The sequence below is a fragment of the Vipera ursinii genome (assembly GCF_947247035.1).
Source record: "Vipera ursinii genome assembly, chromosome: 3".
Lineage (NCBI taxonomy): Eukaryota > Metazoa > Chordata > Lepidosauria > Squamata > Viperidae > Vipera > Vipera ursinii.
This window is the reverse complement of record NC_139516.1, coordinates 165,531,906-165,544,591: the sequence shown is the minus strand read 5'-3', so window position 1 is coordinate 165,544,591 and position 12,686 is coordinate 165,531,906. Positions and strand designations below refer to the sequence as shown.

At 35.7% G+C, this 12,686-nt stretch overlaps 1 protein-coding gene across 4 annotated transcripts in view; it reads left to right on the top strand.

Moving 5' to 3' along the window:
* Positions 1-12,686, top strand: part of ROCK1 (Rho associated coiled-coil containing protein kinase 1) — an 84,809-nt gene that overhangs the window by 31,959 nt on the left and 40,164 nt on the right. For all 4 annotated transcript variants that reach the window (XM_083360519.1, XM_083360520.1, XM_083360518.1 and 1 more), the window contains 7 exons: positions 1,821-1,909; positions 2,928-2,976; positions 4,788-4,923; positions 6,099-6,190; positions 8,151-8,397; positions 10,483-10,589; positions 11,747-11,897. In XM_083360519.1, the coding sequence (XP_083216645.1) occupies positions 1,821-1,909; positions 2,928-2,976; positions 4,788-4,923; positions 6,099-6,190; positions 8,151-8,397; positions 10,483-10,589; positions 11,747-11,897 (871 nt within the window). The remainder of the gene's footprint in view (positions 1-1,820; positions 1,910-2,927; positions 2,977-4,787; positions 4,924-6,098; positions 6,191-8,150; positions 8,398-10,482; positions 10,590-11,746; positions 11,898-12,686) is intronic.

Sequence of the window (12,686 nt, the reverse complement as noted above, 5' to 3'; positions counted from 1 at the left end):
ATAATGGATATACAATAGTTAAGTGCAACATTTTAATACCATTTTTGCAGTTCCAAAATATAATTGAATATTTTAAAAATAAGAAAAACACATACTTTGTTTTATGTTTTATATATTTTAAATAAATAATAGAAAAAAATTTGAAATGTGATGTTTTGCATCCCTAGCATCTTTATTTCAGGGACAAAAGAAGACAATTTTATTCTCAATGAAGGGCATTAAAATGACTTCTTAAAAAGTTAATATGGAGTTGATTCTTCTGTCATCTTTTTAATGAAGAATTATTAATTAATAAAGAATTTAAGTTAATGAATTTGCTTTTGATGCTACATTTTATTTCATTTTTGGCATTACCTATAAATGAGTTCATATTTAATTGTGTTAGCTGGAGAAAAATACCCATTTTAGCCTAATGTTAGTTGCTCCAGAAATCACATCTAAAATAAGAGCTTCACTACATTACTTTAGGAATATACTTAAAATAGAAAGAGATGTAAAATGCTCACTTGCTGAGCCCTTAAATAAAATTGTTTTACTTTTTTTCACTTTTTATTGAATGTGGAAAATATTAATTTTAATCTCTTGGAAATCCAGATTCATTTTGTTTTAAAAATCAGATTTGTTTTTTACATAAGCCACTGTTGCTAACCATTTATAAAACCGTATTCTGCTGATGGAGAATGTAGACTCCATGAATAAAACTCAACTTTCATTTCAAAATATTTCCTTTGGCAGCTATCAAATCTATTAGTGTAATAAGAGGTTCTCATGTTCACTTTCTGTTTCTTAAACAATAAAAATTATGGAATTTAAAAGCAGTCCCAATCTTTGCAATTTGGCGGCCCGGCTGGGGAGGAGAGGGGAACCAGGCTGCCCAAGTTGAGCTGCGCGTGCGTGCACACTGACTCCTTATTCCCACAACCCAGTTCCAAATAGGAACAGGAATTTGGGACCCTTGATTTAAAAGACACAATTTTAAATAATGCATCAACGTCAAACCATATGTGAATAATAAAATTCAAAAGTGAGGAGGTTGTTTTTCCAACTATGGTTTCTCTGTGAGTATTAAAATACAACCAGTTTTAGAGGTTTCATGCACTCTACATAGTGCTGGAAGGCACAGTAGCAACATTATCTTTTCCTGCACTGAAGACACCAAACTTCAAATATTCACTGAAGTAACTGGGTCTAAGAAATATTTATTTTCTGATTCTTATTTTTACTAGATTCTACATCATTTAAACATTTATTAATTTTTCCAGTAATATTTTTCAAATAAGTGTCTACTCAAAACAAAAGAATATTTAATTTTTAAGAATAAAATCTTAAATAGTTAATATAAAAATAAAAGTGATTCTCATTATCAGCATTGGTGGATAGCTTTTTTAAATACTTTATGGATACACACAATGTAAAGTGGACTTATTTATATGTAAAGGACACTATTATTGTTTAGTCACAAGCCCTTTAATTTGTTCCTTTTCCCCCTCCAATCTCAGTTCTGGTAAGGCCATAAATTGTCTGATTGGGGAAGAAAGAATAAACCGTCATATTCTTTTTTCTTTTTCAAGAGTACTGATGGGGAGAGAAAATCATTATTTTGACATATTCTAAAGACAAGGGTTTGAGGCTTTTTTTTACTTTTCATTAGGATCAATACTAATGTGGTTTGGAAAATTAATTAGACGTGTTTGTCTTTTACCAAGACTTTTTAATATACAGGCATCAGAAAACCATTCCACAAATGTTATGCCTTGCATATTTAACTAGTTCTATAAAAGTATAACTTTTATAATCCATTTTGTATTTTCTACTTATAGTTAGAATCTTTGCAAAAAAATATTTATCAGCTTGAAGAACAGCTACATAATGAAATGCAGTTAAAAGATGAAATGGAACAAAAATTTAGGTAATATATTTCATTTTTTTCAGAATGTCAACCATAATTGTTATTAAATATCACTTGTATGATAATAGCATTCAACATGTTCATGTATATCAGCAAACATGGAACAGATGTGAGCAGTGGTGGGATTCAAATAATTGAACAACCAGTTCTCTGCCCTAATGACTGTTTTAACTATAAAAAAATGATATACCAAAAGGTAGTTTATTATTTCATGCTTAAATAAATAAGAACAATACTTAAATAAGAACAATAAAAGGTACACAAAACTAGATTATGTTATAAGAAAGAATTTTAAAATATTAATTAAAAATATGTTATTTAACATATTATAAAATATGTTAAGATATTTCCATATTGCTTCTTGATTGGCGTCCTTCTCTTTTATCTGAGCATCATCGGCTGTGTCATTTATCCTTAACCATCTTTTCACTGTTGCAACAGGAGGCCATGAAGCTCATTGGGCCAATTGTGCTGGTTCTGTTGCTCACGGCAGGAGGCCATGCAGTGCATCACGCCAATTGCACTGGTGCCGCCACTCGCAGCAGGAGGCCGCACAGTGCATCAGGCCGATCGCGCCAATCAGCGCGATGAGCTTTGCAGCATTCAGTGAGCAACAGCAGTGGCACAATGCGTCACATGGTATTGGGCCACAAGTGGCCGCAGAAGAACTCAGCCGGTTCACCAAACTCAACAAAAAATTAGGTATCAGTTCTGCCAAACTGGCTGAATTCCACCACTGGAATTGAGGAATTTGGGAAACTACAAACTGTATTTTTGTCATTTCCTGTTCCCATAGGAATTACTGACTTTAGATCTATTTAAGAGCAATAATTTTGAACACAATGTTGTAAAAAATTGGTTATGATAGCACAGACTTTTTAGTGGCATTAGCATTTTTGTTATTAAAATTTTAATGGTTTGGATATGTATTTAATGTTTTGTCTGTATTGATCAGCTACATATGAAATATTTTGTCTTAAAAGCAGTCAATAAAATTCAGCTTTTATATTCTTTATAGAACATCAAATATTAAACTAGACAAGATAATGAAGGAACTAGATGAAGAGGTAAGTGAATTTTCTGATACATTTTCAGACTGCACACAGTTATCATTTCTTAGAAATGAACACAGTTTTACATTATGCTTAGAATAGATGAGAAGAGATTGCTAATATATTGGCCCCCAACTATTCTGGCACTAAGGACTGCTTTTGAAAGAAAAATCTTCTTCCGGGGACTGGGGGGCGGAAGGCAGTGGTTTCATAAGCAACCTAGATCTCATGCATGCACACATGAAGCTTTGCTCACTCACCTGCCCTTGTGTGGCCCGGTTTCTAACAGGCCGCAGACCATTACCAGTCCATTGCCTGGCCTAAATTAGACCACCTATCAAAACAAAAATGGGCCTTGATTTCTTCTAGGCTTGCACATTCAACCTTCCTTCTTATCCTCCATAATCAAAATTTTATCCTTTAGTCACATATTTAATGCTCTTTATTATATATACCATATTTTTCGGACCATAAGATGCACCTGACCATAAGACACACCCAGTTCTTAGAGCAGGAAAACAAGAAAAAAAATATTTTCAACCAAATAGTACCGGTATACTAGGAAGGAAGGAGGGGGGAGAGGGAGAGAAGGAAGGAAGGAAGGAAGAGAGAGATAGAAAGAAAGAAAGAAAGAGAAGAGAAAGAGAGAGAGAAAGAAGGAAGGAAGGAAGAAAGAGAAGGAAGAAAGAGAAAGGAGGGAGGGAGGATAGAGGGAGCAAGGAAGAGAGAGAGAGAGAAAGAAAAGGAAGGAAGGAAGGGAGAAGGAAGGAAGGAAGGGAAGGAAGGAAGAAAGAAAGGGAGGAAGAAAGAGAAAGAAAGAGAAAGAAAGAAAGAAGAAAGAAAGAAAGGTAGGTACTGGTAGTTTCTTTTCCCTGGATAGGTTTTCTAAGATGCCGAAGCAATTTCAAACAATTAGCAGTCTTATCTTGCAAATGGGAAATCACTTCCAATAAACTTCACAGAGAAACCTGCAGGGACAACTCCTCACGGCTTTGCTGGGGCAAGTCGCCTATGAGGTTTATTTCAGCAAAAACTATTTCTTTAGCAGTGAGGTAAAAGAAAGAAAATATGTGCCCACAGGGAGGGGGAGGCAGTCAGAAGGCATGGCAGGCACGTCCATATTTCCTCCCCTGCCGACCAATCACAGGGGCGGGGCGGAGAATTCCACGTCTTCATTCAATCACGTCTCTCCAATGGAGCTGATGGACTGCGTTAACTGAACAGGAGACAAGTGTTTTCGCTTACCTTCGGACCATAAGACGCACCTCTTTCCACCCACTTTTGGGAGGGGAAAAGTGCGTCTTATGGTCCGAAAAATACGGTATGTATGGAAATGTTAAAGATAAATAACTAGTTTAAAAAGTCTTCTAAATGCTGGTTTAAAAATGCTTTATTTAAAAAAATGTAATTTAGGTTAGTACTGAAAAAAAAGAAGAAAGGCTGTTGAATATGGAATGTGGAATATTGGGTGTGATTCTCACAGCCACCAAAATGTGAGAGCCAATTTTTCATTTGTGGATTTTGCTGGATTTTAAGGTACAAATTGGGTCTTTTAAGCCTTATTCAGGCTTAAGATACTCACTGTAGCATGTGAATTTCTAATCACGCTCCAGAACTCTTTTTCTGATACATTTTCAGAGTGCACACAGTTATCTTTATAAAAACTAATATTCAATTGCCTATACATCAGTTTGTTACATTTTAAAGTAGCAAATGTATTTCACTGTATTGTATTGTAGGACTCTTTTGATTAAAATAATTGCAGTTCTATATTCAGATGAATGCTTACTAGTAGAGTTTTACTGCTAAAATATTACAACTTACAGGGAAATCAGAGAAAAAATTTGGAATCGACAGTTACTCAAGTAGAGAAGGAAAAGATGCTCTTGCAACACCGAATTAGTGAATATCAAAGAAAAGCTGAACAGGAGAATGAGAAACGTCGAAATGCAGAAAATGAAGGTAAGCTGTATTTCTGTTTTGTTTATTACAGTAAGAAAGCTTTTCATACAATCATAGTGCTAGAAGAGACTTTGGAAGTATTGTAGTCCAATCTCCTGTCCATGGTAGGACTCTTTCCTTGTCATAAATTTCTATATTGTGTAAGCTTATATACTATGCATCCGCCCCTTATTTTTGTTCGGCATGAACAAACTTGGTTTATCAGCACAGCTAGTCCTCAACTTATGACCACAATTGAGCCCAAAATTTCTGTTACTAAGCAAGACAGTTGTTAAGTGACTTTTGTCCCAGTTTATGACCTTTCTTGCTACACTTGTTAAGTGTATCACTGCAGATGTTAAGTTAGTAACACAATTGTAAAGTGAATCTGACTTCCCCATTGACTTTGCTTGGCAAATGGTCGCAAAGGAACATCGTAGCCCTAGGATACTGCAACCATCATGAGTACAGGCCAGTTGCCAAGCGTCTGAATTTTGACTGTGGGGATGCTACAACAGTTGTAAGTGTGAAAAATGGTTGTATTACTTTTTTCAGTGCCATTGTAACTTCAAACATTCACTAAATGAACTGTTGTAAGTCAGGGACTATCAACAATGTCATATTTGCAACATACTCTTCCTCTTCTACCCTGGTACTGGGATTTCATGTTCTCCATTCACTTAGCTTTGGTTACAGTCATTTCAGCCCTTTAGTACTGTCTGTCTTAGTGTTTGCCTGCTTATCTTTTGATGTATTTCTGTGGCCCCCTTCCTTTCTTGTTATATGGCTTACTGTTTTGAGTGTAGTTCTGGATGTTGGTCTTTTACCTCTCCATGGTTAATTTAAACCTGCCAGATGACCTGAGTAAGATGTCTTTGAAACACATTCTTCTCAGTCCTTGTGAGGTAAAGTGTATATTTTACAAAAGCCCTTTAGTAGATAATATGTCCTGGTCCAGGAATCCAAATTTTTGTTGATGACACCATTCCTTGGACTAATGTTTTATGTCCCCAATCTTCTGTTCCTTCCTCAGGCCACAATCATCAATAGAAAGTATGAATGATAATGTTGCTGCTGTTGTTATTGTTATTTTTAAATAAAATGGGAAGTGTTTCGATTTTAAATGTTTTGTTTCTGCAATTTATCTAGAAATATTTTTAAAAATGTATGTTTAAAATGTTTTTCTTTGCTTTTAGTATCAACATTAAAAGATCAGCTGGAAGACTTAAAAAAAATTAGTCAACACTCACATATTACAAACGAAAAAATTACACAGCTGCAAAAGCAAGTAAGCAATTTTGCGTATCTATTTTGTTTCATAAATATATTCATTCCAACTGAGTTACATACTGCTGCCCTTCATGAAAGCCCTAAAGATTTAGAAACAATAGCGGAAGCTTGTAACCAATTTCCAGCAGAAGTAGTTGATCAGTCATCAGTAACTGAGTTTAAACATGCTTGGAATAAATACATCTCCATTGACTGCCAAAATAAAAATTAAAAACCTGAAAGGGCAGACTTGATCAGCTTAATATGTTTCTATTTCCATGAGATGCTGGACCTTAGGGTTTTATGAAGTTACTGCTTTGTTATGACTGTTTTAATGATTTTAATGATTAATGATTCCTAAATAGTTGTTTTGCTATTTTGTTCTTCTGTTATTCTACTAAGGTTGTAATTTGTCCCATGTGTTATATTGAGTTGCTTGATGTTTACATGGCCAAATAAATATAGTGCATTCAGAAAGTTTTCAGATCACCTTCACTTTTGTCAATTTTGTTATGCTGCAGCCTGATTCTACAGTTGTTGAAATTCTTTTTTTCTCATTAATCTACATTCAAAACCCCATAATGACAAAGTGAAAAGAGAATTTTAGAAATGTCTGTAAATTTATTAAAAAGAAAAAACTGAAATATCACATTGGCATAAGTATTCAGATTCTTTACAATACTTGAAAATTAGGTCAGGTGCCTTCCATTTTTCTTGATTGTTGCTGACATGTTTCTACACTTCAGCCTATGGAAAATTAAATTGAGCACCTCACAGCTGACAATGCATATTGTAGTAGAGCAAAAGCCATGAGGTCAAAGGAACGCCCTGAAATGTTCAGAGACAGGGTTATTGCAAGGGGGGAGAGTAAAATTTGTGCATAGAAAGTTCCTAAGAACACAGTGGCCTCCATAATTCTCAAATGGAAGAAGTTTGGCACAACCAGGACTCTTCCAAGATCTAGTCGCTCAGTCAAACTGAGCAATCGGGGGAGGTGACCAAAAACCTGATGGTTACTCTGAATGAGCTCCAGAGTTCCTGTGTGGAAATGGGACAGAGTTCCAAAAGGAGAACCCATCACTGCAGCCCTCCAGCGATCTGGGCTTTGTGGCAGAGGGAAGCCTTGCCTCAGTGCAAAACACATGAAAGCCCACTTAGAGTTTGTAAAAAAGCACCTGAAGGACAGTAAGGAACAAAGATTCTCTGGTCTGATGAAACCGAGATTGAACTAAGCGTTATGTTCTAAACGTTATGTCTGGAGGAAACCAGGCACCGCTCATCACCTGCCCAATATCATCCCAACAGTGAAACATGGTAGTGACAACATCATGTGGGGGTATTTTTCAGCAGCAGTGACTGGTCAGGGTTGAGGAAAACCTGTTCCACAGTGCTCAGGAACTCAGACTGGGCCAAAAGTTCACTTTCCAACATGACAGTGATCTGTGAATGTCCTAAAGTGGCCCAGCCAGAGCCTTGATTTGAATCCTAGTGAACATCTCTGGAGGAATCTGAAAATGGCTGTCCACCGACGGTCGCCATCCAACCTGACTGAGCTTGAGAGGATTTGCAAGGAAGAATGGCAGAAAATTCCCCAATCCAGGTGGGCAAAGCTTGTCACGTCATGCCCAAAAAGACTCGAGGCTGTAATTGCTGCCAAAGGTGTTTCAACAAAGTACTGAGTGAAAGGCCTGAATACTTAAACCAATGTGATATTTCAGTTTTTACTTTTTAATAAATGTACAGACATTTCTAAAATTCTGTTTTCATTTTTTCGTTACGGGGTACTGAGTGTAGATTAATGAGAAATGAATTTTAACTGTAGAATCCGGCTGTAGCATAATAAAATTGACAAAAGTGAAGGGGGTCTGAATACTTTCTGAGTTTACTATAACTAATTCTCCCTTTTTAGGGTATATATGAGTCATGCTCATTTTAGACTAACCTCTAATTTTTTTTTCCTAATCCTGTTGCTTACACAGCTTGAAGAGGCCAATGATTTGCTGAGAACAGAGTCAGATACTGCAGCAAGACTAAGGAAAAGTCATACAGAAATGAGCAAGTCAATAAGTCAATTTGAATCATTAAATAGGGAGTTGCAGGAAAGATGCAGAATTCTAGAAAACACAAAATTACAGGTGGAAAAGGATTGTTTCCAGCTACAAGGAGCACTAGAAGTAGAACGAAGAGATAGGAGTCATGGATCAGAAATTATTGGAGAGCTACAAGGTAATAATTTTTACACTAATGTAATTATAAAATGTAAAGTTTTTTTCTGATATCTTGAAATATAAATAACAATTTTGGGCTGAGTTATGTATATGAATGGTGAAAGATAAATTAAATATAAATGCTCTTATATAAATGTAAAGACTGCATACTTTATGTAAAACTAAGAATTTGTAGTAGCTGTTCCATTTCCCTAAACATATTTTCATGGACTTTTTTGCATAATAGACAAATAATAGGATCTGATTCTTTGTTTTCATATCTGTAAAATAAGATGTTTATTTATTTATTAAATTTATATGCCACCTCACTATCAAGGGACTCTGAGCAGTTTACAGTGCCATAAATAACAATATAGAACAATTAGGGTTAAGGTTAAAAACATAAAAGATTGAGGATTGAAAGTAAAAACAAAATATAAATGCTGTTATTGTGCAGAAGAATTCAGCATGACAATTATATGCATCCTATGCTACAGATATTAGATATGAATTGTTGCAGTAAGCTAGGATGCAGCAGCATACAACAAAGAATCCAGTCTGGCCTTTGGATATATGTAGAATCTATCCAAATGTGCCTGTGGAAACCTGCAAGAAAAGATATATGCTATTAGTACTATGTGGCCGTGGACATTTGCAACTTGATTTTAGGCTATATTATGGCTGCCTAGAAGTATAGAAATCAATTGTAGGACATATAGGAACTTGGAGCAAGAAAAGAAAAATGCTAGTAATATTTTAATTTAAGGAATGACTAGTCCATTTCCCCAAAGAACTCTTGGATTAAGTTTTAAATCTAGGGAAAAAATTTCAAGCAAATGGTACTATTTATTTTTTGTAGCTCCCTATATGAAAAGCTGTACTTGATTTTAACATAAAATGATATTGCTCTTGCTCATTTATACATAGTTATTTTTTCAACAAGACAAAATTGTATCCTCCAGAGGACATCTTGGCCATGTTCACTTTAAAATAAATAAATAAAAGCACTTACTATTATGCACAGTAAAACTACATCACTTACATTGTATTTGGTTACAAAAATGTTTGTGGATCCTCATGGGAGGTTAGAGAACATCCTTGAAACTAGCTTAAAATATGTATAGTAAAACTAGATAAAATATGTTTATGATTCTAAAGAGTCTTTCCATGTCAGCCAGATTATGAATCTGCCCACTGTCCCAATTTCAGATGTGTTTCTGGCTGAAAAAAGTTACCTAGCTTTAGCTTTCTTCGAAGCATTTCTGCTCATATATTTCGGAATTTAAATGTGCAGAATTGATTTATCTAAAGCTTTTATATTTTTGTACACTACCTAGAATCCCACAATATAAAAGTGGTACTTCTACAAATAATAACCACAGACTGCAGTGCAAGAATAAAATACTTTCTCTCTTGTCCTGACTTAACTACTCTTGCTTCTCTTTATTTTGAACTAATAGTTAAGAAAATCTACTTTTGAATAGGACGTAAATCATAGAATTAAATCCTATGATTTTATTAATGCAGATATTAAGTATGAAAAGGAACTTCCTTGTTCATAAATACTGTTTACTGAGGGTGAACAATAGATGGCGAGTTAAAATAGTTTTCTGAGGAATATATAGGTCATTTAATGTCTTTATATAAAAAAAACTTATTTGTGCTACTCTACAAATGTGCTGGAAAATTTATGGGCGTAATCTTTTTTGCCACTCTACAAATGTATTGGGAAATTTGTGGGCATAATCTTTTTGTATCAATAAATGTAATTACTTCAAATCAATAAAGACTAGCATTTTTATTGCAAATGTGAATATTCCACATCTGCTATTTTAATTAAATGTGATCACTTAGCCTTTCTTGCATAATTTCATTTTCAGTATTTTAATTGCATATATGTGTACCCATATGAAAATATATGTTTACACATTTTCAGTTTAATTAATAATTTAATGAAAGTTGAAAACATAGATCTAACATTTTAAATATAATCTATTTTCTCAATGAATCATCTTTGATATATGTGAGGAGTTTATGTATGTAAACCATTCTTGTCCATATGGAGTCATAGAAACAGTTAAAATATATTTAATTAATACTATAGCTCGGATTACATCTTTACAAGAAGAAATCAAAGGTGTGAAAAACAATCTTGAGCGAGTAGAGGAAGAAAGAAAACAGGCCCAAGACATGCTTAACCATTCTGAAAAGGTACGGTAACTAAGTAATGAGGCACAAGGTCTTATGTATCTTGGAATAAATCACTGCGTATTTAGAATAAAAATATATCTGCATATTTTTAGAATTACAAATGTACATCTGTTAAGATTCAATACTTCGTAGTAACAGGAAGGATAATCCTGGTCCCTTTTTGGTTAATATATCATAAGTAAAACCAAAACATAATTTTACTCCAAGCACATTTACTCTATGCATTCTAGGGTTTAGAAACTGTAAAGTTAGTGTATTATTGCCCATATCCTACAGGCATTTTATTGATACGTACTGTGTTTTCCCAAAAATAAGACTTAGCTTGATTTTTGGGGGTGGGCCTAATATAAACCCTACCCCCCAAATAAGGCGAGGTACAGGCCTAAAAAGCTAGGGTGGGGGATGGAGCTGTCCTATGCGCCCCACACCCACTTACTTTACCGATAGGACCGCCGATGCCCGAGTTCTTCTGTGGCTGCTTGTGGCCACATGGCTTGTTTTGGGCTGGTGCCGCCACTTGTGGCAGGAGGCACGTGGCACTTTGCGCTGTTGCTGTTGCTCACGGCAGGATGCTGCATGGCATTTTGGGTCAGTACTGCAGCTCACAGCAGGATGCTGTGCAACACTTTGGGCCAGTGCCGCCGTTTGTGGCAGGAGGCTGCGCAGTGCTTTGGGCCAGTGTTGCCACTTGCTGCAGGAGGCCACGTGGCTCATGTGAGTGTTGACACTGGCACGAAGCACCACACGGGCCTCCTGCTACGAGTGGTGGCATTAGCCCAAAGGCAGGAGGCCACATGGCACTTTGGGCCGGTGCCGCTGCTTGCAGCAGGAGACCACACAGTGCTTCGGGCCAGTGCTCCTGCCATAAGCAATGGCACCAGGCTGCAAGTAGCAGCAAGAGGCCGCTGAAGAAGTCAAGCAGCGATGCAACAGGTTGGGGCATGGGAGGCTGCAGCGAAAATAAGACCTGGTGCCTCCTTTGGACACAAAATATAAGAATGGGTCTTATTTTGGGGAAAACACGGTACTCAGGGTCCTAGTAGATGTGCATCAAACAAAAAGGTATGTAGGAAGAAGAAAGGTACTGAAAAGTATAAAACATGAATACTTGTCATATTTAGTATATCTGATACCATTTTCTACAAAATATCTTGCAGGAGAAGAATAACTTAGAAATAGATCTAAACTACAAACTTAAAACGGTACAACAACGTTTAGAGCAAGAAATAAATGAACATAACATAAACAAAGTTCGGTTAACTGACAAGCATCAGTCAATAGAAGAGGCCAAATCTGTTGCTATGTATGGTAAGTTCTTAAAGAATAAGCAAGGTTAATATGTAATTAGCTTTTATATAGTTCTCTCTTTAAATAATTGGTTGTATGTTCCTTTCTAATCTGTCTAGTTTCCTTGGCAACCATCTAAGAGTAATTTGCCACCACCTTCTTTTGGGATCTCTCCCCCCCCCACCCCAATTGCCTATCTAGCCTATAGACCTTTGATTTTCTGGTGATTCCCTATTAGAAACTAAGCAATCTACTCTGTGTACCTTTGGGGTTTGCTGTAAGTTACCCTTTGGAAAATTTCCTTTAGGAAATGGGATACCAGGGTGTCAAGCTAGCCTTCAGTATGATTCATCATACTTCTGGAAATTCAGTAGATTTCTACAGAATATTAATCTACTATTATAAAAGAAAGTCTCTAATACCAGAAATGTGGCTTGTTGTAAATGACATTGGGAGATGGAGGGAAGAGATGCTGCCTATGGAATAATTGGTTAAGAGAGTACATACCCTACATGTATATAATGGACAGAGAAAGAAACTCAGAAGGGAACATTCTTCTCAGGATGTAAAAGAGACAGAAGATTTGTACTATCATATTGACAAGGTTTTCTTGTCATGTTTTTCTGCCTACCTGGGGTATGTGGGGTAGTTATTTTCTATTATTTAGTTATGAAAAAATCTAGGTACCAGTCTTTGTTTCTTATATCGTTAATAAGCTGGTAATGAACAAAAGAGAACAATTGACATCTCAGCATATGTAATCTATATACATTAGGTATATCATTATACTACAGGTAACAATTCTAGGGA